Here is a 26,040-nt window from a genome sequence, read left to right on the forward strand (position 1 = left end):
CTTTTATGTATGTTATGTAATCAGAGACACAAATGTCTAGTCTATCAAACAATATAAAAGGTATTCATTGGCTGAAAAGCAATTTAATAGCTAAACTGAACAAAGCTCTTATCACCTGTTCTACAGAAACACCTCAACCTCAACCTACTACCTTCTTATTCCTACAACACATTACAGCCGCCACATACGTCACGTAAATATAAAAAGCAGTCGTTAGTCACTTGCACTCACTCAACAAGTTTGTTTTAGGACAGAAGTGTGAGGTCCCAAAGAGGTGGACAATACAGGGTACAGGAAGAGATGCTTTTCTTTCCTTTTTCTGTGTCGTAAAAAACAAAGAGCTCTGTAAATGGAATGACTAATGGGTGTTACTTACAACGATGTGTGCCGGAGAAGGGGACCTGGCATCTTTAAGTGCTTGTCTACTTTGAAGACTTCCTGCTTGAACATCTAGCAGTGGCCATTTCATCTGTAGATACTGAATGGTAGAAAGAAACAAAATGGAGAAACAAAAACATGTTAAACAATGCAGAAAGCAAAGGGAGGAAGAAACAGAAGAGTAAAAATAGCCTAAAAATGACCATATGATTCAGAAAACAAAAAGGAAAAGGGCAAAAGCAAATAAACAGTGTGCTGAAACAGATCCTGGGTTGAATGATGCATGGAAGGGAATAGGCCATATGTGTCATGGAGATAAATGTTAAAGAACACTCTGTTTTTGTCATTTTGTTTTACTATTATTTACTTACAGCTAGGCTTGTTACATCAATTATGTCATCGATATTTCATACAATATATAAACATGACCGCCATCATTTTCGCTGACCTCATTATCACTACAACAACTTTGTGGCTTTATTTTAACTATGTTTAAGTTATTTAGGATATTCTTAATAATTAAAGTTTATTGTGCTCTAAACAAGTGGTCCATATTTATTATTATTCATATCAGTGGCATAAAATATTCTTAAAATGACAATAATATTGTTAAAATTACAAATATATCACCCCCAAAAAAGTTATTGAGACAGGTCAACAGATAGCTTCAGTAATGATCATGAAATGCATTTTTTCTTTCTAAGACGTTCCCTGGAATGCCAGGTGCATTTTTATTGCCTTTCCGTGTACTTGTAAAAGGGTGTGGACTTGAGTCAATTCAGCGACAGCACCAGTGAATGATTGACCCATACCTTTACTTTGTTTAGTGCTAATACACATATATAATCACACACACACACCTGGACCTGGGGTACATGTATGTGAGGTCTCCTGCGGTGAATGTGGATGTGATTTTACTGATGTGAGTCGCTTGTCTGTACACATGAAACAACTCTACCTGGTTACAATCATTATTTCACACTAAACACACTGCCCACTGTGGGTGGTATCGCTTTTCATAATACATAATCCAGGTACATATGCGACACTGTGGATTTGGAAATGTTAAAATATCTGCAAAACGTCTGAAAAGTAAAGTCCTATCCATCAGCACTCACAAGATAACACCTCAAAACTTACACAGGTGTGGGCAATTTCAAGCAGTCCCCTGAGGCAACACTTCATTATAATCTTTATTTACTCTTCATAGTCTGAAGATACATTTAGTTGTAGTGCAGTGGTATTTATTAGAATTCAGTACGGTCCAGTTAGAGAAAAATTCACCAGGCCGAGGTTCGGGCCGTGGTCACTTTTAACTTGTGTTTTTGTTTTGATTCAGTACTATATCCTTTATACTGAAGAAGCCTAGTACTTCTGTCAGTGTTTTATGTCATTAACAACTGAAACAAATTACACATACTATTCAGTATATTTCTACAATATGTATTGTTTTAAATAATTACTTTAAACAGTACAGTGAGGGTAACGTTTTAACAATAGCAGCAACAATAAAAAAAAAGAACACAGTCTATCCATTACCTTGTGCTCAAGTATTGAAATCAATGGAAAATTTGGGATTAATGCATCCTTACTGATTTTGACTGGTTTTGACACTACTATGACCTACTCCACAATAAAAGTGCACCACTATGGGGCAGTAGGTGAAGTTCTGAACCCTGCCTTATCCGCCTCACTCAACCACAGGAAAAGAGTGCTTCATCCCTCCTGTCCTCTCCTTCCTCTTGCCTCATCCTCCAATTTTCCCTGTGGTGATGCTGGGACGAGTTGATGGAAGCAGGTTGAGAGGCTACATGTGTGGTGTGTGTGTGGGTGAGTATGTGCTCAGCTCTACACTCACATATCAGTAGATCTGCATACTGACCAACTCTCACTTTCCACCCTCCTGGCCAAGCAGGAGTCCATGTAAGGACCATTTTTAAACAAGAAAAAACTATGCTTTTAATTAGCCGTACCTCAAACCAATAAATGTGATAGCGTGATTCTGTATCCTGGAAAAGTCAATCATCAATCCCCCAGCCAGTGGACTTGACCTGTGAACTTCTGACCTACACCTACATAGCAAAGCACAATACTGAAGAACAACCCGTGGCTTTATCTGACCTGCAGTTTACTGAGAGGTGCAAAAGTAGAATCATGTTTGAGAGATTGATAGAGTTACTGTAAAAAATGTCTCTGTACTACCTAGTACCGGAAGGGGCACCCTGACGCACACAAGCGGAGAGCACAGACAGAAACGCGAATCATTCAAATTGTCAACACAATGCCACTACGCTGAAATCTCTCAGACACTTGCGCTGTCTCTCTCTCGCCCGCTCTCACTCGTGCTGTCTCTTGATCACTCATGCTGTCCCTCCCCGTCCCCCCTCTTTGCTCTGAGATATTATAAACAGTAAAATGGATCTAGTCTGCCAGACCTAAACCACACACCACTATTATTACTGCCCCCCTCTCAAACATGCAGGGAACTACCAACATTAAAAATCTAATTGCCAATCTAAAGCTGATATTTCTTAAAATATTAAGGCACAATAATGCTGTTGTTTTTGTTCTTAATAAAGCGCTACAAACATGCTCACTGTTTGTTTGTTCCAACAAGATCCAAAAAGATAGAGCCTCTCAATGTGATAGTATGAGATAGAATTAGATTACTCATGTTGGCTTTTTGTTTTTTTAGGTTACAATTTAGAAAAGCATTAAAAAAAAGTATTGTTTGGGTGTAAAATGTAAAACAATATCCAGCCCTTATAGAGACATCCAGCATAAACTGCTCATTTGTTAAATCTCCATGTTAGACTAGGATATGTATCATACCACAAGTGATGTTTCTTTTGCCCTTAAAACTGTATACAAACATGGTTCTCTTTAGAACTAAAAGTAATTTTTCTATCATTTAAAGTACCACTTATCTCATTTTTTAAGAGTGTGCTCTCGAGATGTCAGATTAATCAACTTCATGGTCATTACATCAGTCTCCAATACTACACGTGCCCACTGCATTATCCTAATTAGCCAGGTCAGGGGTTAACAGGGTCCTGATTGCTGTTATTACATGAGACCTGAACAGCAACACAGATAATGGAGGGGTAGTGCTGGGAGGGGGTGACCTTTTAAAACAGCTGTTTCGTACATTGCCCGAGAGTAAATTCAAATAAGTATTCAAACAATCTATGGAACTAAAAGGAGAGTTCAGCAGATTTGCATGCAAGCTTATCCAGAGCTTGATCATCTAATGAGGTTAAACCCAACTGAGGCAAAACAGCTACAAAAAAGAGCCAAAACACAGACATGAACGGCAACAAGAAGATAAAGAAATAAAAGTTCAGAGAGAAGGACTAAAAGAGAGAAGCGAGAGAAAGAGTGTGTGTACGGGGTAAAGGTGAGTTAAGCCGGCCAGACCCATGAGCTACATGCCTATTTCTTAACCTTGGTAAAGGTTAAAACATGAAAAATGGATTTGGAGTAAAATCAACATAAAAATGAAGCCCAGCGCTATACTAAAGCAGATCCCTGAAGGAAACATCTGACAAGTTGGTCGGCCTTGTAGGTTGGCCTGCTATGCCAACGGGACATCAACCAGTGGGCTCGGAGGCGAGCCAAAAACTTGGCCAGGCAGAGAGTGAAAATGTTATCATTCCATCCTCGTCTCTGGCCAGATCCAACCAATCACAGGCTTCCCTGCTGCTCCTTCTCTTTGTCCTCCTCTACCCAATCTGAGAGCTTCATGGTTCTCTTGAAATCAGCCTATCACTCTCCGTCTGCATGACCTTGCCAGGACTCTTCTGAGATTTCACGAGCTGTATGAGGACATTCACAACTCAGCTTTCATAAAGGCAAAGGAGTGAGCAGCAGCACAGGAGAAGAAAGCCCAGGTTTGAGTTGGCTGTTATTGCCTGTGGGTATCTATCTGCACATAGACTTCTACAGTTCTTGTACAAAAAAATGGGTTGTGTGTATGTGTGTGTGTGTGTGCATCAGTACTGTGTGTGTGTGGGTATGTTTGCACCGGGACCCTCTCTAAGAAATTGGTGTGATTTCAGTGGTAATTAGGGGTGGGATCACTGCAGGGTGCAGTCCTGTGCTTGGTGCTGGAGGGACTTATTGACTCCCAGCCTGGCCTCAGCTCCACTGTTCCCCTCTCTCCACACTCCCACTGCCTACCACTGCCTCTCTGTTAGTTTATGCATTTGACTGTTTACTTTGGAGTGGGGCTTTACTACCTCAGCAGTAATAACACATTTGAAAAAATGGCACCTAAATTCCAGATCCTAGGAAAAGATTTTGAAGTAGGATATACTTTACTTTAATACAAAAATATAGTATCCAGAAGGGTATTCAGTCTGATACCACAGAAGAAACACTGATGTTCGTTCTTTTGGCTGCTTTTCTAATGCTGGATCAAGTGGCTACTAAGGCTGCGCTGTACCATTCCTGGTTGTGGACCTATTAGACCAGTTACTGTTTCCTCTTACTTTTGGTGTAACTAAATTGTGACCATGAGGTGTAAAGTGTCCTGTAATAGATATATGAAAGTTGCTGTGGTATAGTGTGTCCGGTCTTACATTTACATTCTGACAGAATAAGCAATCTTAAATAGTAAAAACGAGATTTTACGCTGGCTACCAGCCTCCTTCAACATATTTACCACAGTGTTATCATGTCAGCTATGGGCTTCATCCCACATCTTTACTGGCCTTGTCCAACATTGCTACCACAGCGTTAGCACTTCCAAGATATAGTCTCCAACACTTTCTGTACTGTAAATATAAAGACTGATGTAACTGTAAAGCCAACCCACAGATCCCTACATTATTAATCCATCCCACCAAACAGTTCTGAGGCCCCAAGTAGGGTAAGTTAACTGTGATGAGAACGTGTAAGGGTCTGTGCTGAACAATGTGGAAAAGCCACCAGAACCATTTCCCTCTATGTCCAAAACCCTGCATTGCCTAGTTAAATGTTGGCACATTAGTGGAACTATTTTTTTTTTTTTTTACCAACCTTGGCCCAAGAGCACTTTTGTCCTGTACCTTTTAGGGTTTTTCTTGCTTACACTTACTGCAACTCAGGAGATGATAGAAAAAAAAACAATTTCCAAAGCAGGGGTACTTGAAGACCAGAACTCGTAACCACTTAACCCCTGAGAAAGAAGATTGCTACACTTTCCAGTGTTTGAACACTGCATCACTGATTGTCTTTGCAACAGAGGTGTTTAATGAATGTCTCTCTTAACACCTTGTTTTCTGTAAACTTGCAAAGGGTAGGTGCAGGCCAGGTGATGTCCCGGGATGTGGAGATTCAGGGTTTGTTTTTAGGGAATGAAAGGAGACACCTTGGATGAATGTGGTTGCTGAGAGAAGAGTGCACATGCTCTGACAGGCGTATCCATTTAGACCACTACTGCAAATGTTCCCTTGGCTTAATCCCTCCCGCAGGTTTAACAAGCATGCCAAGGAAAGCGGAGCCCTCGTCGGTGCCAAAGCTCCATCAGCCCCCTCTCCCCAGCACCGCCCCGTCGCTCTCTGGCCCGTTGATGGACGCAGCGGCTGGGCTGCAATAGGCCGCGGCCCCTGACCTCCGCCTGCTGCCTGCTCCTCCTCCCCCACACTCCCCTCCTGACAGGAGGCCCCCCCATGTAACTCAAGTGCCGTTCCAATGTGACAAATTGCTCTGGAGTTCCAGGATAACTCTGCACCCTTCCCCCTGCTGCTGGAGGAGTGAGTTCCACCAGCAGTCTGCACTTTTTTGGCTACCCCGCCAGTCCCCCACCCTCTAGCAGCCCTCCGAGCTTGCCTCGCCTCCTCGTTCCTGCCTCCCTACAGCCACAATGGGCCTGAATGATTCAATTGTCTCTCTGATGAAGTGAAAGACAAGGGAGTCCTCTAAATCCTCCCAGAGGGATGAACTCTCGCTCTCTTTCTCTCCATAGTTTCCAAAGAGAGAGAGAGAGAGGCAGACAAATACACCCCACATTGCTAACTATAAGTTGGGGAACACACTATATGGACTATATATATAAAAAAATAGGGCATTTGTCCATTGATTGTTTATTTCAAAAACAAGGGTACTAAAAAAGTTTAACCTAGCTTTTGTTGCAATAACTTTCTCTACTGTCCAGGCTAGGCTTTCTAGAAGATTTCAGACCACAGATATCCACTACTCCACAGTTCAATACTGGGTGGCTTGGTGCCAGGAGGTTCAAGTTTATCTGCTTCTTTTGGCAGTACTTATCCACAGAGACGCAGAGACTAGACAAGCTGTGTGTGTATTTGCAAACTTTTAAAATAGTGTAGTCAAGAACATCACTATAATTATTTTTAACAGTACTGCTTTTGTTTAAATATAATTATGTGCTCACATTTAGCCCATTTGTCCATATTTAGCCACACATGAACCACACGTAGGCTACACTAAGGCTAAAAATAGTTTTCTGGTAAGATCAGAGCAACAGGTCTGCTGTTATTCCTTTTACATAAAAGGCTGTATGTTATTGTAGCATCCAGAACATCACATTGTGCAGTTAATGACCTCAGGTAATGCACCCATTTCACTACGAATTGACAGACAGATGTGATCCAAAATGACCAGGAATAAAGTCTTTTTACATTGACTTTGAACTTTTGTGAGTGAGGTTGAACACATTGCCTAGTGTACTCTAAAGTACAATGCAATTTGTTCCAATAGTAGATGCACTGTGCCAAGTGTGTACCAGGATTTCATTATATAAGGCATTACCAAAAACAGTGGACAGCACAGTAGGTAGAAATTATTGTAATTGGAGGCATCTGAATAGAATTGCCCATGCGAAGAGACAAGAAACTCGTACAGTAGGCCTTACACTAATATCCTGCAGGTTAGTGCAGCATTCTTTAACTTTTCCAGGACAAAAGTCATGGGACACCATACTAGTTCCTGTCCCATGACTTGACAGGACAGTGTACAATTTTACCTGAGTTTTCAGGTCCTAAAAAAACACCAGAACAATTTTAAACCTGCTCCTGTAGATCTAAAGAATCTAAAGATATGAACGCTTCTTGAAGAACCACAAAGTCATCATGAATATAGATGCTTCATATCCACCTAAAAAGAGCACTTGAGATCATTAACTGCCTGAGGCTGATCTTGCGTAGGGTGCTGAATGCCACTGCTTTACAGGGAGCATCCGGCACAGTAACTAAATCGGCACAAACACATCTGATGTGATTATCAAATGAAAGGCGAGTCGTACTATAAACGGCTTGCCCATTTTGTTTGGATTAAGAGCAGAGACATTTGCTGTAATCAGACAAATCAGACGCCTAATGTGCCAGCGAGGCTTCGGAACGTGCAGCTATTCCCAACGGTCCGGCAAGGGATGAACTGCTCTGTCAGAAAGCATTCCAACCACGTAAACAATACAAATGGAGGGAGAGAGAGAGTGTGTGAAAGAGCGATATAGAGAGAGGGAGAGACATGATCTGGAGGCTACATACTCAGCATACGGCCGACCAGTCAGCCTTCCACTAGGGACGCTGTGCCAGGCCCCAAACATCCCAGCCCATCTGTGCCCAGGGGTCAGGCACATACAAAGCTACCACACACACACTTCCACAGACACACACAACCCACTGACCTAGCCATGGGCATGTCCACGCCTGCCCTGCAGGGAGAGAGGGAGAGGATGCTGGGATTGGGATGACAGATTGCAGATTTGAAGCGATAAAAAGGCAGAAAAGGAAATAAAGAACTTTATTTGGAGTAGGAGGAGAAATTTCCAAGCTATAAGCACAAGTGCGGAAGCTGCTGATTTAAAAAACCCTGAGACCTCTGAATTAGACAGGGGTGGCTGTCGGAGGCTGGGGCAGACACTGTGAAGTTTAAATGCAAAGATCTAGAGTTAGGCAGACCTTTAATAGGATCCAATAGCCCTGCGTTCAAATTAGCAGGCAACATAGAAAAAATCGACTAGTCAGTTCCTATGAGAGCATGCGATTTGTAACCATGATTTAGCCACAAGTGACAAGAAAAAAAAGCAACATTGCAGATCAATTCTAGATGCAGACGTCCCAGCTTCCACTTTCTAAAATGAAAGCCCACTGAAAGTTCCACCCAGAGACTCTTTGATCCTGCCTGCAAAGGCCAGACGTTACAAGAACTGGGCTGATAACGGGACCTACACCAAAAACTTTTATATTTCTAGACTTTAGATATTGTTTACTATCAAACTGTATCACACACACTGAAAGACACCAAAAGAGGCAACACACGTGGCCTCAGTGAGAGTCTTGTCCCCAGTCAGTGTAAACACAGGGTAAAAACTCCAACACTCTTGAAGCTCTATAGTTACAGCACTGTCTGTATTTCTCAGGCCCTTTGCACCTCATTGTCTTGTTTGCAGGTGCAGAGCAGCAAAGGAACTTGTAAATGCACACGCATTTCACTGCACTCGAGTACAAACTCACTTACACAAAAGAAGCAATTTCGTGTGATTGTGAAGAGGACAAAATGATTATCTAGCCAGGCCTCTTTGAAAATCGCTGATCCAAGGGAGAGAAAACTCCCTCAGCTGTACGACCCCATCTCCATCTTTCCAGCTCTCTGAGAGACACAGGGCAGTGTGTGAGATGTGAGAGCTAAGGGAGAGGGAGTGAGCGAGGAAGATAGTGTGTGTGTGTGTGTGTGGCAGACATTCAAATGCCCTTGATTTCAGATGAACAGAAGGGATGATGGGAGACGGGAGCAGAGGAAAAGAGAACAGGTAAAGGAAAGAGGAGGAGTTGCCCCAACACTAGATGAAACTAAAAGTTAGTCTACACGAGGGCTTCTTCACACTTGCTTAGTTCTTCTAATACACATTTTATGAGTAAATAAAGAAGAAGAAGAAGACGAAGAAAAAAAGAGAAAAAGTACGCCCCACCAGCTCAGATCGCCCGAGGCAGTTTGCAACCAGGAAAATAAAGCTGGAATGTGGGCAGGCGTGGGGTTTGTGTGCCCCGGGGCAGGAGAGGGTCCGCAGGGCCTGTGCATTTACTCCAAAGCCTGAGCCGCTAGGGGCTCCTCAGCCCCTCTGACAGCCAGGGGCCGCAGACCCCATCCATCCGCTCACCTCTCACCTTCCCTCCTCTCCTTTCACTCAAACTCCCTCTGACACTTTCTTTTTCACTCCGCCTCTCCCTCCCTCCCTCTCGTTTACTCCACTCTTCCTCCAAACGAATCCTCTAAACTATATGAGAGACAGCCCCCTTTTACAACTCGCTGTAGTGTTTAACCATGTACTTGTAAGAAAGTGAAAGAGACACAGAAATAAAGTGTGTGAGAGAGAGAGAGAGATAGAAAGAGAGAAATAATAGAAATAATGAGAGCAATAAATGTGAGAGGATAAGAGAAAAGACAAAAAGAGCAAAATCAGCAATAGAGATTATACTGAGTGCGAGAGAGGAAGAGAAAGAAATATTTAGAGACAGCAAAAAGAAAGATAAAAAAGTGAAAGAGAAAGAGAAAGACAAATAGATAGATCAGATTAAGAGAGAAGTGAGTGACAGATATAGAGATGGCAAAAAAGAGAGTGGAAGAGAGAGTAAAAATTACAAATTTAAAGAGAAATATAGCCGCAAGCGGCAATCATCGGGTTCAAGCACCAACTTGCACAATGGTGCCTACTGGAGCATTGAATGGTGATGTGTAAGAAGGTCTAATATGATTGGAGATGCCCTGTCACATTTAGAAATTATCAAGTTTTTCACCTGTTATTAATGTTGAGCAGAGGCCTTTCAACCTGATCAGTGCTTAAATTCACATGTAAATCTAGTGAACTTTGTAGGATATTCATTAAGTGAGTTAGAACTAGTCAAAAGGTGTCTACATGTTATTGGTATTGATCAGGTGGCTTCAACCAGAATGTTCACAAAGTGGTATTCAGATTGACCTTTGAACCTTTGCAGAACAAGCTGAAATGTTTGACCAAACAAGTTTAAATTAACACAAAGGAGTGAATGTTCTGATATGACATGTAATTACGAAGTTATTATAAATCTAGTTCTGAATTAAATGGCGCTTCATCAAGCACCAACTAGCACAATGGTGCCTACTAGAGCATAGGATGGTGATGTGTAAGAAGGTCTAACACAATTGGAGACATTCTGTCACATTTAGAAATGATCAAAAGTCTTTCACCTGTTATTAATGTTGAGAAGAGGCACAAAGGAGTGAATGTTCTGATATGACATGTAATGTCAAGTTATTCTTAATCTAGTTCTGTATTAAATGGCGCTTCATCAGAGTGATATTGTACAGAGGTCTTTAACATTGTGAGATTACAGCAAATACTGCAGAGTTACAGCAATTTAGGTTAGAAATTCCAAGGACGCACAGATTGCTTGATGCCTGGAGAGTATTGTATGTGAAATTTTCACAAATGTTTTTAATGAACATTTACCTAGAGACTCTACAGTGTGCAGCAAGACTGAAATGGAGGTGATAGGCCAAATATCCAGAGAGTAGTTTCAATATAGCTATTGTCAAACAATTAGCAATTATGAATGAACAAAGCACTTTTTAAACATAGTTGTATTGAGAAATTTGTCAGAGCCACTGTACTAAATATGGCAAAAACAATTAGATGTCAAAATAGTACAGCATGATTGACATATACTCGTTTTTTTGGAACAGCGCCCCCCAGTGGGCGGATTGTTTCAGCACTCTGCAGGTCACTACAGTGTCTCCACCTGAACATAACTGCCAAATATCATCCAGATTGGGCAACATTCAGCCTGCCAAAATGTCTGCTGAATGCTGATTGGCTGATGGTGTTCAGCCATGTTGATTGATTAAGTTGCCCTTTGAACATCCTTTAGAGGCTGTATGATAGATTCTGCATGCAAAGTTTCAACTTGCTAGGTTGCACGGTTGCTGAGAAACAGTGCTCCAAATTTACCTCTTGAAGTGAATGGGGCATATATCCGGAAGGACTAATTTGCATATGGCGGCCATATTGTTTACATATTTCAACTTTTTCTTAATGAATATTGAAGCGCATGCTCTCACGAGTGTTTTGATACCAAACATGCCAGGATTGGTCAAAATTCCTAGGACTAGTTTGCAAAAGTAGGTTTTGCATATTATGCAAATTAGCAAATTAGCAAATCTATATAGACGGAAGTGCATGGTCCAAATTGGAAAGTTGTTGGTATTGACCCAAGGAATCCATCAAAAAAAGAATTTTGAATGTAGGTCTTATGGTTTTTGAGTTATTGAGAAAATTGTGAAAAATGAATTTCCTTGTTTATAGCGCCACCACCTGACCAATCGGTGCCATTTTTGTTGTCCACCGAGATGCACTGATCCTACATCTACCTACCAAGTTTCATTTCTCTATGACTTACGGTTTAGGCTGCACAACTGTTTTTACAGGAGAAAAAGAATAATAATAAATATAGCCGCAAGCGGCAATCATCGGGTTCAAGCACCAACTTGCACAATGGTGCCTACTGGAGCATTGAATGGTGATGTGTAAGAAGGTCTAATATGATTGGAGATGCCCTGTCACATTTAGAAATTATCAAGTTTTTCACCTGTTATTAATGTTGAGCAGAGGCCTTTCAACCTGATCAGTGCTTAAATTCACATGTAAATCTAGTGAACTTTGTAGGATATTCATTAAGTGAGTTAGAACTAGTCAAAAGGTGTCTACATGTTATTGGTATTGATCAGGTGGCTTCAACCAGAATGTTCACAAAGTGGTATTCAGATTGACCTTTGAACCTTTGCAGAACAAGCTGAAATGTTTGACCAAACAAGTTTAAATTAACACAAAGGAGTGAATGTTCTGATATGACATGTAATTACGAAGTTATTATAAATCTAGTTCTGAATTAAATGGCGCTTCATCAAGCACCAACTAGCACAATGGTGCCTACTAGAGCATAGGATGGTGATGTGTAAGAAGGTCTAACACAATTGGAGACATTCTGTCACATTTAGAAATGATCAAAAGTCTTTCACCTGTTATTAATGTTGAGAAGAGGCACAAAGGAGTGAATGTTCTGATATGACATGTAATGTCAAGTTATTCTTAATCTAGTTCTGTATTAAATGGCGCTTCATCAGAGTGATATTGTACAGAGGTCTTTAACATTGTGAGATTACAGCAAATACTGCAGAGTTACAGCAATTTAGGTTAGAAATTCCAAGGACGCACAGATTGCTTGATGCCTGGAGAGTATTGTATGTGAAATTTTCACAAATGTTTTTAATGAACATTTACCTAGAGACTCTACAGTGTGCAGCAAGACTGAAATGGAGGTGATAGGCCAAATATCCAGAGAGTAGTTTCAATATAGCTATTTTCAAACAATTAGCAATTATGAATGAACAAAGCACTTTTTAAACATAGTTGTATTGAGAAATTTGTCAGAGCCACTGTACTAAATATGGCAAAAACAATTAGATGTCAAAATAGTACAGCATGATTGACATATACTCGTTTTTTTGGAACAGCGCCCCCCAGTGGGCGGATTGTTTCAGCACTTTGCAGGTCACTACAGTGTCTCCACCTGAACATAACTGCCAAATATCATCCAGATTGGGCAACGTTCAGCCTGCCAAAATGTCTGCTGAATGCTGATTGGCTGATGGTGTTCAGCCATGTTGATTGATTAAGTTGCCCTTTGAACATCCTTTAGAGGCTGTATGTTAGATTCTGCATGCAAAGTTTCAACTTGCTAGGTTGCACGGTTGCTGAGAAACAGTGCTCCAAATTTACCTCTTGAAGTGAATGGGGCATATATCCGGAAGGACTAATTTGCATATGGCGGCCATATTGTTTACATATTTCAACTTTTTCTTAATGAATATTGAAGCGCATGCTCTCACGAGTGTTTTGATACCAAACATGCCAGGATTGGTCAAAAATCCTAGGACTAGTTTGCAAAAGTAGGTTTTGCATATTATGCAAATTAGCACAAAATCTATATAGACGGAAGTGCATGGTCCAAATTGGAAAGTTGTTGGTATTGACCCAAGGAATCCAGCAAAAAAAGAATTTTGAATGTAGGTCTTATGGTTTTTGAGTTATTGAGAAAATTGTGAAAAATGAATTTCCTTGTTTATAGCGCCACCACTTGACCAATCGGTGCCATTTTTGTTGTCCACCGAGATGCACTGATCCTACATCTACCTACCAAGTTTCATTTCTCTATGACTTACGGTTTAGGCTGCACAACTGTTTTTACAGGAGAAAAAGAATAATAATAATAATAATAATAATAATAATAAGAAGAAAAATCTTAGCAAAAACAATAGGGTTCTACGCACCTTCGGTGCTTGAACCCTAATAATAATAATAATAATAAGAAGAAAAATCTTAGCAAAAACAATAGGGTTCTACGCACCTTCGGTGCTTGAACCCTAATAATAAGAAGAAGAAGAAGAAAAATCTTAGCAAAAACAATAGGGTTCTACGCACCTTCGGTGCTTGAACCCTAATAAAAGGGATGAGAGAAGGAATGAGAAGAAGAAACTGTAACAGCATAATTGAGAGACAGAAAAGGTAGTAAAAAGAACAGTCACATGTTCGTTCACATGGACAATTCTAGCCAGAAGCTACTGGTCACGATCATTATCAACCATGCTGGCCAGTGTTCTGCTTCACTCACAAGGTAACACCTCACAGTTTATGCAAGTGTGATCACCTCAGGTAACACTTTATGATCAGTTTACATAAATGCTACCATACTGCATGACTTTTGGCATGTCAGTTTAAAGTAAAGCCTATTTTACACTTATCCATAGTTTGTGGCTATACTTATCTTATTGAGGGCTTTCTGCATGCTGAACTACATTCCCAAACACTGGGCCATGAAGTGTGTGTGTGTGGTGTGTGTGTGTGTGTGTGTGTGTGTGTGTGTCCTCGCCATGCTCTGTTTGTCTAGCAGGTGTGGGCTCAGGCGTTAGTCAAACAGCCACTGAGTCACCTGCAGAAAGCTGTAGCAAGAGTTGGGCAACACTTTCGACCTGCGCTCTGAATGGAGGGGGAAGTTGGTAGCAGCGTAGCTAAGCTAACAGAGACAGGCCGTCATCTGACGAGGCTGTAAAACACACAAACACACTGGTTCTCCTGGAGACGGTCAATAAGGCAGAGCTCTGTCAAAGTCCACAAAGACTGCCACACTGGCTCTCAGGCTAAGATAAACAGTCTGTGGTGGGATAGCATCACCCTGTTGCTGCTAGTAGTCTCCTATAGACCTTAATAAACTTTATAGCTCCCCAGATAGCGTGAATCAGTCGGGGTTTGGCTGACTTATGGCAGCACTTCTCATATTCTACTCGATAACCAGAATGTTGAAGCATGTGTCTTGTGCTGATTGCTAAATCAGTAACAGTGTTGTTGGTACATTCTTCTCGGATTGATTGCCAGACTGCCGTATTATACTCAGTAACTAGGGATTTAGTACATATGGCTCGGGTCAAGCGCCATAATATACTTGGCAACCAGGGTGCTGGCCTTTCTTAGGAATTGGTCCAGAACGTGAAGCAGGCATCTGGGCCATAATTGGGCTTAGATTTAAACCAGAGTCAGGGTCAGGTTCTTGGTGCGGTCTTTGTGCCAGAAATGGCCCAAATGATTTTTGTTATCTGGGTCTCTCCCTTTGTTTATCTCTATCTCTCTCTCTCTCTGGGTGATTATGGCATCCGTAGAGCCTCTATAAATAGACCTTCGAGTCTAGCTAAGTCTTTAGTGCCAGTGTTTGCCACAGCAGGGGTACACACAGGCATCTGAACTCTACAGTATCAACACACACACACACACACACACACACACACACACACACACACAAACACACACACACACACACACCTAAGCAGAGTCCAGGCTATCCAGCCTGAGAGGGCCCTCATTCCTGCACTGTAGAAACTCACACACACTGACCTACTTAACAACTACGTGCGCTTGGGCCTGACTACAGCAGCTCAGCACTAGGTGTGCCTAAGAAGAGCTAGCTGTGGAGTTTGTATGTGTGTATGTGGACTTTGTACACACACACACAAACTCAGCCTAAAAACTGCAATTCTAATGGCGGTGAGGAGGGGGGTCACCCCTGGCCACTGTGAGGGGTAATTACCACACTAGTGCACACACTACCAAGTTCAAAATGAAGACTGTTCCCACCTCCAGCAGCAACAGCAGCCTTCAAACAAGCATCAAACACACGCATGCACAGAAGCACACACACACACACACAAGGGTACAGAAATACACACACACACACACACACACACACACCTTGAAGCAGTTCAAACTCCATATTCATAAGGTTTGACCCCTGAGTGCAACAGAAGCCCATTATCAGGAATCTCAGTCAAAATTCTAAATGGTTTCAGGACAAGAGTGCGGACGCGTTTGCGCAGAACACCCTACAGCAACGAGCTCACAAAAGAAATCCCAACAACTTTCAGGGCATGCGCGAGATCAAAACCGTCCACGCACACCATGTACATACCATACTTTATCACAGCTGGTCTGTACAGCCTAAACACACTCACTCTATAGGACACACTCCCAATCAACATTCTCAACATAAATTGTTAATGCGCTATGTACGTTCTTACTAGCTACTGTCTACCACCATCATGATGTCACAACATCCCTAAAACTTCAGCCCATCAGATGGAGTCTTTCTTGCTGGCTTTGTGAAATAAATAAATGAATACATACACTCATAATAACACTGCGTGAGTTAATAGAGCTCATTAGAATGGAGCAAGCGTGGCCGAAAACAAGACGCAGGGAAGGTCACAGAGTGGCCGCTGTGGGCAGAGTGGTGGTGTGGTTGTTGGGGTGACCCCGTTCTCTTCCGGCGTGCACCCCACGAAGAGTACTCCTCACCTCCAAATAAACTGCGGTAATGACCTGGCCCTGTGGCCCCTCGCGTCCCTCCTGGTCACCCAGGCCAGCTCTCCACCCACTCTCTGTTAATTACCGCCAGCCTCCGTCCACAAACAGCAGTGACAGACACCATCACACAAGCCAATTACTACTGAATCTTTAATGCCTCCTTTCTCCAATTCACTCTCTCGCTCTCACTCCCTCACACACACACACACACACACAAATATACACAAACAGAGACTCACACACCACCACAGGGCAATCTCCCACAGGCCTAGTGTATAAAAAAAAACTAAATGAGTGAAAAAAACACTGGGAAGTCCAAAAGAAATACATTTTCTGGTCATTGTATTCCTAGGGTGGGATTTCTACACTAAGAAATGCAATACAATTTGAACTGTGTTTAATGTGTTTAATTTGAAGATGATTTCCCATTGATCGCCACATCTCAGCTTGAACTGACTCAAAAAACAAACATAAGGGATACATATTCATATGCTTATAGATATACTTACAGATTTTCATAGATATGTTTCTAATAAAAATCATTGTAGGTTACGATCATCATAGTTTGAGATCACAATTTTTGACCATCTAATAAACACCACTGAACTCAAGACAACTATATAACCTATATGCATACACAAGATTGATACATCTACTCATTTTTGTTTCCCTTAAAATCATAGGTATTAAAATGAGTTGACCTTGTTTTAATGAAGTTGAACTGTCTTTACTGTCCAGTGAAGACTTTCTTATTAGACTTTGGAGCAATGATGTGAGGATTAATGACAAGAGCGCTGGTGATGTCAGGATGCTGGATGATCACCACCCAACCTCATCTTCAACTCAACTTATCTTACAAAAAAAAAGATAAGTAAGATGGAGCACCATCATTCAAGAGGACGGATATCCTCCGCTCCTGGGGGGCTTTATGCCCCTCTACTCCCCTCTCCTCTTTCTGGAATTAGACCCAGTGGCACAGAGCAAGTTGCAGTTCCTATACATACTACATTTATACTATGATACTAATGGACTTTCAGTGTATTAAACCACATCAACAGATCAATAATGTGACATAGAAGAACAGCCTAGCATTGTGTTCTACTAAATTAATTTATATATTGATTATGTGACTGGTCAGGATTTTCACATGCGTACAACACATGATTAAATCAGTTTCCTCAGACCAAAATACCATTTTTGTGCTAATAATCAACCAGCCAACACCACATTGCTTAGATCTCCACACTAGCTGGATGTGGAATATTTTTTTTTTCTTGCCCATAACAGGTTCTGACAGCTCGGCATTAGATGGGAAGAGAAGGCAGCTGAATGCATCTGAACATGCATGTAGCCTCTGTCCACATCTCACTAGCGTGCTTTTTCCTTCTTCAAACCTCCATTTAAAAGAGGAGTTGCAGCATTGATGCAATGCAGGGCAATACAGCAGCTGCATGTCACCCGTCGCAGCATTATTATTAACAAAGCTCCAGCTCATTCAGCACATCCATTCCAAATTCATCATACATGTGGCACCACTTCCAACCTTGAATGGCCAAGATATTGATTTATATAAAGAGTTGTGGGGGATATTTGTTTATTTGTTTATTTATTTCTCTTTTTACAGATGGGTTCTATAAAGGTTAACATGTTCCAAAAAAAGAGCCCTGGCTACAAACTGTGTGTTTTTGTCAGCAGAGGGAAGCAGTACAGCAGCGAGGAGGGGAAAAAAAGCCCTCAGCCAAGCCATCAAGTTGAACATTGAACTTCACAGTAGTAGCTGCCTTTCTATGCCTTTCCTTTTGATGTTACCTCCAAAGCAAAGGATCAAAGGCTTGGAGTGTGGCGTGGGGAAGTCCCAGGCTCTTAGCCTGCCAGCCCGTGATATATGCAAAAGTCTACGCCAGAGAGAGAGAGAGAGAGAAAAAGAGAGAGAGAGGGAGAGAGAGAAAGCTTGCATGGAATGTGGCTAAATAGTGTGCTTTACCCCTAATGAAGTCCAGGGGTGATGCAATCACTCCTTTCAGCATATTTTACAGTAGACCACTGAAAACAATGCAACCACGACTGATGTTGATGTTTTATAGTGGGGTTGTAGGAGCGCACACACTATGTGTTTGTGTGTGTGTGTGTGTGTGTGTGTTATCCTCATACTAATACTCCGCCCACCTGCTGCACCACTACACTACTTACTCTCTCCACCCCCTGCTCTCATCCAACATCAATGAGAGCTGAGGCAACTCATAGCCACATAAATATATAGTGTGCTGTTAAAGTGCAGACCACAGTAAACACACACTTCAGATGAAACACACACTGTCCTTTACTAACAGCATACACACAGTCATTGATACACTCAGACACTGAGTCACACACACAGACACAACACACACACACACACACACACACACTGTATATAAACATACTCACTCAAACACTGACTCAGACACAACAAACACATATGCACACACAAACAAAAAAACATTCATGGTGGGCACAACGGGAGCAGAGGTGTACTCCTCATACTGACAAACCAACCTGTGCTGTTCTGCTCTGACGCACACGCGCACACACACATTTAGGAACACATGCATGGACATAAGACATACACACAAATGCAGCACAAGCACACATACACACACGCATAGAAAAAAAAAAACACACTCTTTCTTTTACACACACACACACACACACACACACCCTTTCCCCCAGGGCTATAGGATTAAGTGGTCCAGCTGGCTGACAGCAAGCCCTTCCTTCCCACGTATCCTGCCGATGCCTCTCCCCACCCCAGCCCCTCGGCCCTGCTCTGCCAGCCAGCCAGCTAGGAGGACACACACCTGAACCTGACATCGATCTGTCCTGGTTTTTCCCTTCTCCCTCTCGCTCCCTCACATACACACACACAAAAAGAAAATCACACGCTGCACTATTCACGTGTGTGAGAGGAGGACAAAGCGAAAGTCTGTCAAAGAGACAGAGAGAGAGAGAGAGAGAGTGCTCCCAAAAGAATAGGACTAGATGTCAGGTCTAGATGACAAAGAATAGATGCCAGGCACCACAGACTAGAAGTGGAGAAGAGCAGGGAGTTGGGCGGTGAGGCTGGGGTGAGTGTTCAAGGTGATGGTCATATATTCAAATCTCAATAATACTCTTATTAAGTCTTGGCTGAATGCAATTAAATCCTTGCAGCAATACTTTGCACAGCAAATCTAGTAGAAGGCCTTTCAAGGACAATACATATATACCCTGGATTTGAACAGAAACAATGAATGAGCAGGTGCCCCAATGCTGTTGTCCACACAGTGTACCTTAATTATCAAATCTGTCATCATAACAGATATATCCACAAGGCCCACCAACACGCTCTGTCTCGCCGCAACGTACGCACCCCACACGTCCTGTCCATTAGCCACAGCTATTAGCGGCATTAGTGGGTCAGCGTGTGTGTGGCTGTGGGTCAGGCGGCCCGGCTGTGCCGGTGTGTGCGCTGCTGGGCCAGATTCTTCAAGAGTCACGGCCTCGTGAGGGAGGAGGCAAAAACCTGGGCACACATAATGGGCCTGTTGTTGGAGGGACGGAGGAGAGCGAGAACCAGAGAAAGAGAGTGGGAATGAGTGGGGAGGAATATAAAACATGACTGGATCCGATTTCAGCCTGCCTGCCAGGCCCATCCTGGGCTGCTGGCTCACGGTCCCACTCGGCATGTTTGCATATTACTCCGCCGGGTCAGTTAGAAAGAAATCACAACCAACACTGTTCTCCTGACACAGAGGTAATAGCCTTGTGTGTTCTGGCTGACTTTATACTAGGGCTCTCTTTTGGCAATGACCGATACACATCACTATACAGATATTTTGTGAGATTTTTACAAAAAGCTACTTTAGGAGAACAATATTTTTATTCACTATTATTTATCAATTATTCGTTCTGAGATTAACACTGTTATCTACTGTTAACTCCAAAAGTATTTAGTGTTAAATGTGAGATCAACATCTCTCGTGGGCAAAGTTTAAACACAGCACAAAATAAACCACTGTTCCACACCATTCTCTACATGTAAGGCTTCATAGTTTGAAGCATTTTTGTTAGGAGGACTGCACCGGCATACATCATGACAAGAGCTTTAGTGAGTTTAGGATGTTTGACGATCACCAGGAACCCTACCTGGTCCCCAATTTCCTAACTCATCCCACAAGTATTGGATCGATCATCATCATTCCATACACACACAGCTCCACTGTCCACATTTCAGGGCTTTATACACTTTTAGCCGATGTCCTGTGCCATGAGGCACAGAGCCGATAGGTTTATGTTTATTGGCTTCAATTAGTTCTATTATATTTGCAGTTCCTTGCTACAGGGACTAGACTGGTGGTCTGAGTGCATCTGTACATCTCTGTCAGCAATGCTTGTAAGGAAAACAACCTAAAATAGCTGGTATTTGAACACATAGTGGTATCCTCTAGTAAGAGCCCATATGGTGTGGCACTGTATTTATCTCAACCCAGACCTCAGTAGTGTGTACATACAAATGGCAGCAACCAAACATAAGAAAAGCTATAAAAACTTTTTACTATATAATATTTTTTTTTACTTTTCAAATGTGATCTAAGCACAGAACTGAGCATCCATTCCCATGTTCAGCTCATTGACCGTTAGCCAAGAATAAAAGAGGTGAATTTGAGGAGCAAGAGCACGTACAGGTAGATTTGGCCTGAAATAAAAATAAGCACTGAGCTGTCGACAGGACTGCGCTGCTAAATCTGGGCTTCAATTTGAGCTGTAGTGATGGATAGCTAATGAGAAAGAAAAATCCATCCAGTACAACAGCAAAATACCACTGACACCGCTGATCGCTAACTCCCCGCGTTGCCAAGATGAGACAGGGGGGAGGAGAAGAGAGAGAAGAAAAAGAAAGTGAGGGGAGGGAGAGAATGAGAACGAGGGAGTGAGCGGTAGGAAAAAAAATCACAATGATGACATGTAAGTGCAAAGACCGATTAAGGATTTACTTTCAAAAGGGCCTCCATTGATCTTTTTTGATAGACCTGCAATAAATCAAACCAGATTGACTCACATGAGAACGAAGCCTAATCCTTTAGTCAGATCCAGAAGAACTCAAACCAAACCAGCTGTTAATTTAGGCTTTACAAGATAAAGCAGAAGAAATCCAACCTGATGTACCCTAGGGCAGGGGCTTACATCATCTCTGTAAAGCAATCAACTTATTGCCAGTTTGGAGAGGTAATCAGGGAGCCTGGTGTGGGTGAGAGAGAGAGATGGAGGGAGAGAGGGAGGGTAGGTGCAAGACAGGGTCTTAAACAAGAGCTGGTATGGGAAAGACCTGGAGGGGGGCTATAGCTCCTGCCCTGGGGTCGAGCAGGGTAGGCTAAAAGCTATAATGGAGATTTGGAGAGAAGGGAAGGACTCAGAAAAGGAACAAGGGAGGAAGTGGGGACCTTGGGCTCTATTTCTTGCCTGGGCAGCCTGTAATTTCCCAGGAGCTTGGCCCTGTGCCCGTGGATAGTGCCACCTCGGTCATGCCCGGGCAACCACAAAGGCCACACCACAGTCAGCCATGCTAATTAAAACAGTTATTTTTGTTTGTGTTTTTTTCCCCTCACTTTTCCTCTGGGCGGAAGTGTCGGTTAACGCCATCCAACCATTACTGGTTACAATTCTAATGTCTTTTTCAGGCCCACATCCTGTTTGTGTATATATATATATATGTGTGTGTGTAAGAGAGAGAGAGAGAGAGAGAGAGAGAGAGAAAGAAAGAAAGCAGGAGTAGAAAATACATAGAGATAGAGGCTGGAGGGAGGCATGTATAACGGCCATGGGTGAAGGAGGCGTGTATAACTCAAACAAAACGCTTGCAAACACACACAGGCGCACTTGCTCATTAGGCCCCATGCTCTTGTTTTTTTATGTTCTGTTTACTACATGCAACAAGATCAAATCTGAAATCCAATTCCAGGCCCTGACCAGGGCCCTTCACTTTGGTTCAGAAGGAGCCCTGAAAAAAAACAGGCTTGTCGTCTCTGGAAAGTGTCCAGGGGAAGCCGAGGCTCAGGAGTCAAAACAAGAGCGCACGTGAAATCAGAGAGAAAGCAGGAGCACCTCATCCTCTCCACATGCACCCTCCTGGACACACCGGCTGCACACAGGGATCACTCGGACTTTGGGTGTCTGCTCTGCCCAACTAACCCCATGCCAAATAAGCTAGGCTGGTGAGTTTTAAACACACACAGATGCACACACAGATCCATGTAAAGGAGCCTGCCACTTCTGTCTCACTTCGTTACACATGCTATCTTTAGCTCCGCACCGAAGCACTTCCTTTCACCCCTTACCTCCCTCCTCCCCCAGGTTCGAAGAGAGCGCAGCACTCAGCCTTGTGCCTGGTCAGATCTCCACCCGGGGTCACACTTTTAATTACGCAGAAACAGTAATCCCACCAGACAGATGGCAAACAGGCACGTCTCCCAATGACAGTATGCCCAATTGAATCATTACTGATGTTATTTGCCAAATTACAGCCAACAACAACTCCACTGAGAAGGATTTGCTTGACCGACTAGTGAAAGCAGATGCAGCCTTTTGCTCAGCATCTGTGACGGTGATCAAGAAGGCGTGAAGAAACAGAAGAAGAGGACTGGCTCCATTTTAATAACACAATCAGTGAAAACAAATGCAGACCCTTTATTATCCCAAAACAAAAAACACACACAAGCCTGTGTCGGACTGGGCTTTTCGAAACAACTGAGTGTGGTAAACCACATAACAAGCGCAATTGAGAAGTGACGAAAGTGTTCTTTTCTTAAAAGAGGGAACGAGTTTGGTTTACGAGCTTTACTCGGCACCGCGGTTTGTCTTTGGGGAGCATCCCAGGAATCCACTCTTTCCTGAAAACCCAGCAGCGAGCTTCAGTGCATGGCCTTGCTGCCAGAGCTCCATTCATCCTCCTCCACTCACTCCACCACTGGCTTCTGTCAACAATTAGTGGTCGTTTCTTCCAGCGTCTTAGACCACAGCTCCCCGAGCGTTAAACTATGCAACCTCCCCATCAAGCCCTCAGCATAAATTATAGTCAGTGACATCGTCTGAGAAAGGACCACCGATGCCAGCACTGAAACAATGCTTTCACTGGAGACGAAAGCAGCGACTCTACCATTTATCCAGCATCGTTACACGTCGACACTAAGCCCAATGCCATCACCAATAATAACACCAATAAAAATATTTGGAGTCTGTCTACTCTGGCATACAACTGGGTCTGATTGGTCACCTGTCGTGGTGCTTGGTGTTAATGGATCTCTGATTGGTGCATGTCCTGGCTGGGCCCCTGGGTATCGAGTTCCATGCAGCGAGGAAGCGCTTCATGCCGTTGAGGGGCGCAGCTCCTTAGTTCCACACCAGCGCAATAAATCTGCTCTAACCATTGGAGGACATGTCACAATGCGGCACTACACTAACATTTTCCCTTTTAGAAAAACACAACAAGGCAAAAGACGTGTCCTGCCTTTGTTTCTTCAGACCCAAGTCAAGGTTATTGTCCCCTAGTGGATAGAGGGCAAGGGGTCACAGGGACTATAGCTTTGCCCTTTCTCCACAAGTCAAATTATTTAAAGACTGTCTCATGTTTGAATCCATATAAAATGGCTGGTCAAAACATTTGTCCCCTCCCTTGGTCCTAATAAGATTAGCTGGCCTCCCCCAGAATGGGAACACTTGCGTCAGGAGCCACATCTATCAATGTAAAACGATCTGAGGAGCATATAGAGAAGTCCAAGCTGTGTTTTGGGCAAGGAATTCCATCGCCCTACGGGCTGTGGCCTGCAGTTGTTCTTGTGTCAGGGTGTGTGAGAGATGGAAGATAGAAGGGAGGGATGTCTCTCTAAATACAGGCCGTCTAGAGAAAGAATGGGTATGGTTCTGAAGAGTTCAAGATGTAGATCTGGAAAATGGTTCGAGAGGCCGGGTAAAAGGAGCAAGTTCCTAGTGTATGCACTTGGGATTAAAAGACAACTTCCTGTGCATAGCACAGCACAGGGAGGAAACCGGAAATTGCCCACATATCCATCAGACTACTGGAATGAGAGGTTTCTGAAAATAGTACGGGATCCATGATCTTTGAGGAGCTTAGTTTCTGTTTGTAGGGAAGTCTCTAGGAGAGTCTTATTTTATTGTCAGGAGAGCCATAAGGAATGTGCACTTAGAAGTCTTTTGTATCAGGTCTATACACAGTAAAGAAGTATCAATCACAAAGAGCAACACGTGTGGCTCCCCTCAAGCGTAAAGTGTGTTGATCTCCCTGTCCTGTTGGACTCTGGCCCCAGAGGCGAGCGTTCGAGGCCACGGGCCACACAGCAGCTGTGAGGAGGCCGTTTGGCCAGCTGCCTGAGCCAGCTCTTGTTTCCTGACCTCAGTACCAGGGAGGCACACAATCAGGTGACCAGAGACAAACTCTTCATAGACAATGAAGAATAATCTGCCTGGGTATACAGGCCGTGGGACAAAGCAAAAGCTCTTCTTTTACTTACCTGCTTTAGTCGTGGTGTTGGTTGATAACAAAACCCAACTTCCCCCCCACTATCCTCCCACCAGCGCCACAATAGTGCTATCTGAAAAATCCGTGGTTCAATCTGCGGCTGTGAGCTGTAAACCGACGCCTCTTTCCTCCTCACTCTCCCCACGCTGTGACCACTTCGTTTGCATACTGCTCGTCTTGCGTAACTGTCAAGTGGTTTTTCACCCACAAGACATTAAAGGCTCAGAACAGGCTCAATTCACCCACTCCAAATCAATAGATAAACTGGTGTGCACAAGAGGGGACACATAGGCCATAACAAAAGAGTGAGATCTCATAGTTTACACCACAACGAAGAACTCAGTCAAACACTGTGAGAAAAACATGGTTTCAATTTCTTATGCTATGCTGTAAGACCTTGTTAAAGAATCATGAGGAGCTGGAGAGAATGCTCGTGCCTTTGGTCTCTGCAAAGCTGCACATGACCACAACCTAAGGCTTGAGTGTCTGCAGTAAATAACAGCATCCATGCAGTAATGGTAATTTAATTGTTAACTGTGGAGAGTTCACTCTAAGTGTAAGAGATAAACTGGGTCAGCGTGGACCACAAAAAAAAGCTGCAACTGCTTTCTCCAGCCTCCTCAGCCTCTCCTTCAAGTACAGTGAGCTCCTGATGTCCACAAAGGTGAGTGCACACAGCATGAGCATGCGCGTGAAGGTTTAGGCAGCGGACTGGTGCTGATGGAAGACTCTGGAGGCGTACATGCTGCTGCTGCTGCCGAGGCTGCTCAGTGGGCCACACCGCTCTCCCTGCCTCATTTGCACGACTATGCCGCTCTCCTGCACTCAGTGTATCTTTTTGTCATTTTGGAGCTCTGAGTCCATTTGTATTATCCCACTGAAATGGCAGGAGGAGGGATGAAGGCAGAATAAGCCAGTCAAGGAGGTGTGTAAGGGGGTAGGAGCTGGTCCATCAGAGACAGTGCTATCTCCAGCAACCCAAACACACTCCCCCCTGCTAGACACAAACAAACAGACACCCCCACAATCCATGGTCATGCACACACATACACGCTGCCCTTGACTAATGTGCCCAGACACTCGTACATCACCCGCAAATTGGCCAAATGAATTAACCACGGCCCCTGCTTAGCGTTACAGGCTTTAAATGGATTTTCCCTTTCCAGGTCTGCCCAATAATTGCGTTTATCCATCTTGTTGAAGCGCGGTTTACACACTTGCT

At 43.2% G+C, this 26,040-nt stretch overlaps 1 protein-coding gene across 31 annotated transcripts in view; it reads right to left on the reverse strand.

The window, feature by feature from the left end:
- The window catches only part of tcf7l2 (transcription factor 7 like 2), a 104,790-nt gene that overhangs the window by 66,402 nt on the left and 12,348 nt on the right, over positions 1-26,040 (reverse strand). For 27 of the 31 annotated variants that reach the window (XM_049464328.1, XM_049464329.1, XM_049464331.1 and 24 more), the window contains exon 4: positions 377-478. The exons of the other annotated variants lie outside the window; for them this stretch is intronic. In XM_049464328.1, the coding sequence (XP_049320285.1) occupies positions 377-478 (102 nt within the window). The remainder of the gene's footprint in view (positions 1-376; positions 479-26,040) is intronic. 31 annotated transcript variants of the gene reach the window in all.

The sequence above is a fragment of the Astyanax mexicanus genome, chromosome 15 (assembly GCF_023375975.1).
Source record: "Astyanax mexicanus isolate ESR-SI-001 chromosome 15, AstMex3_surface, whole genome shotgun sequence".
Lineage (NCBI taxonomy): Eukaryota > Metazoa > Chordata > Actinopteri > Characiformes > Acestrorhamphidae > Astyanax > Astyanax mexicanus.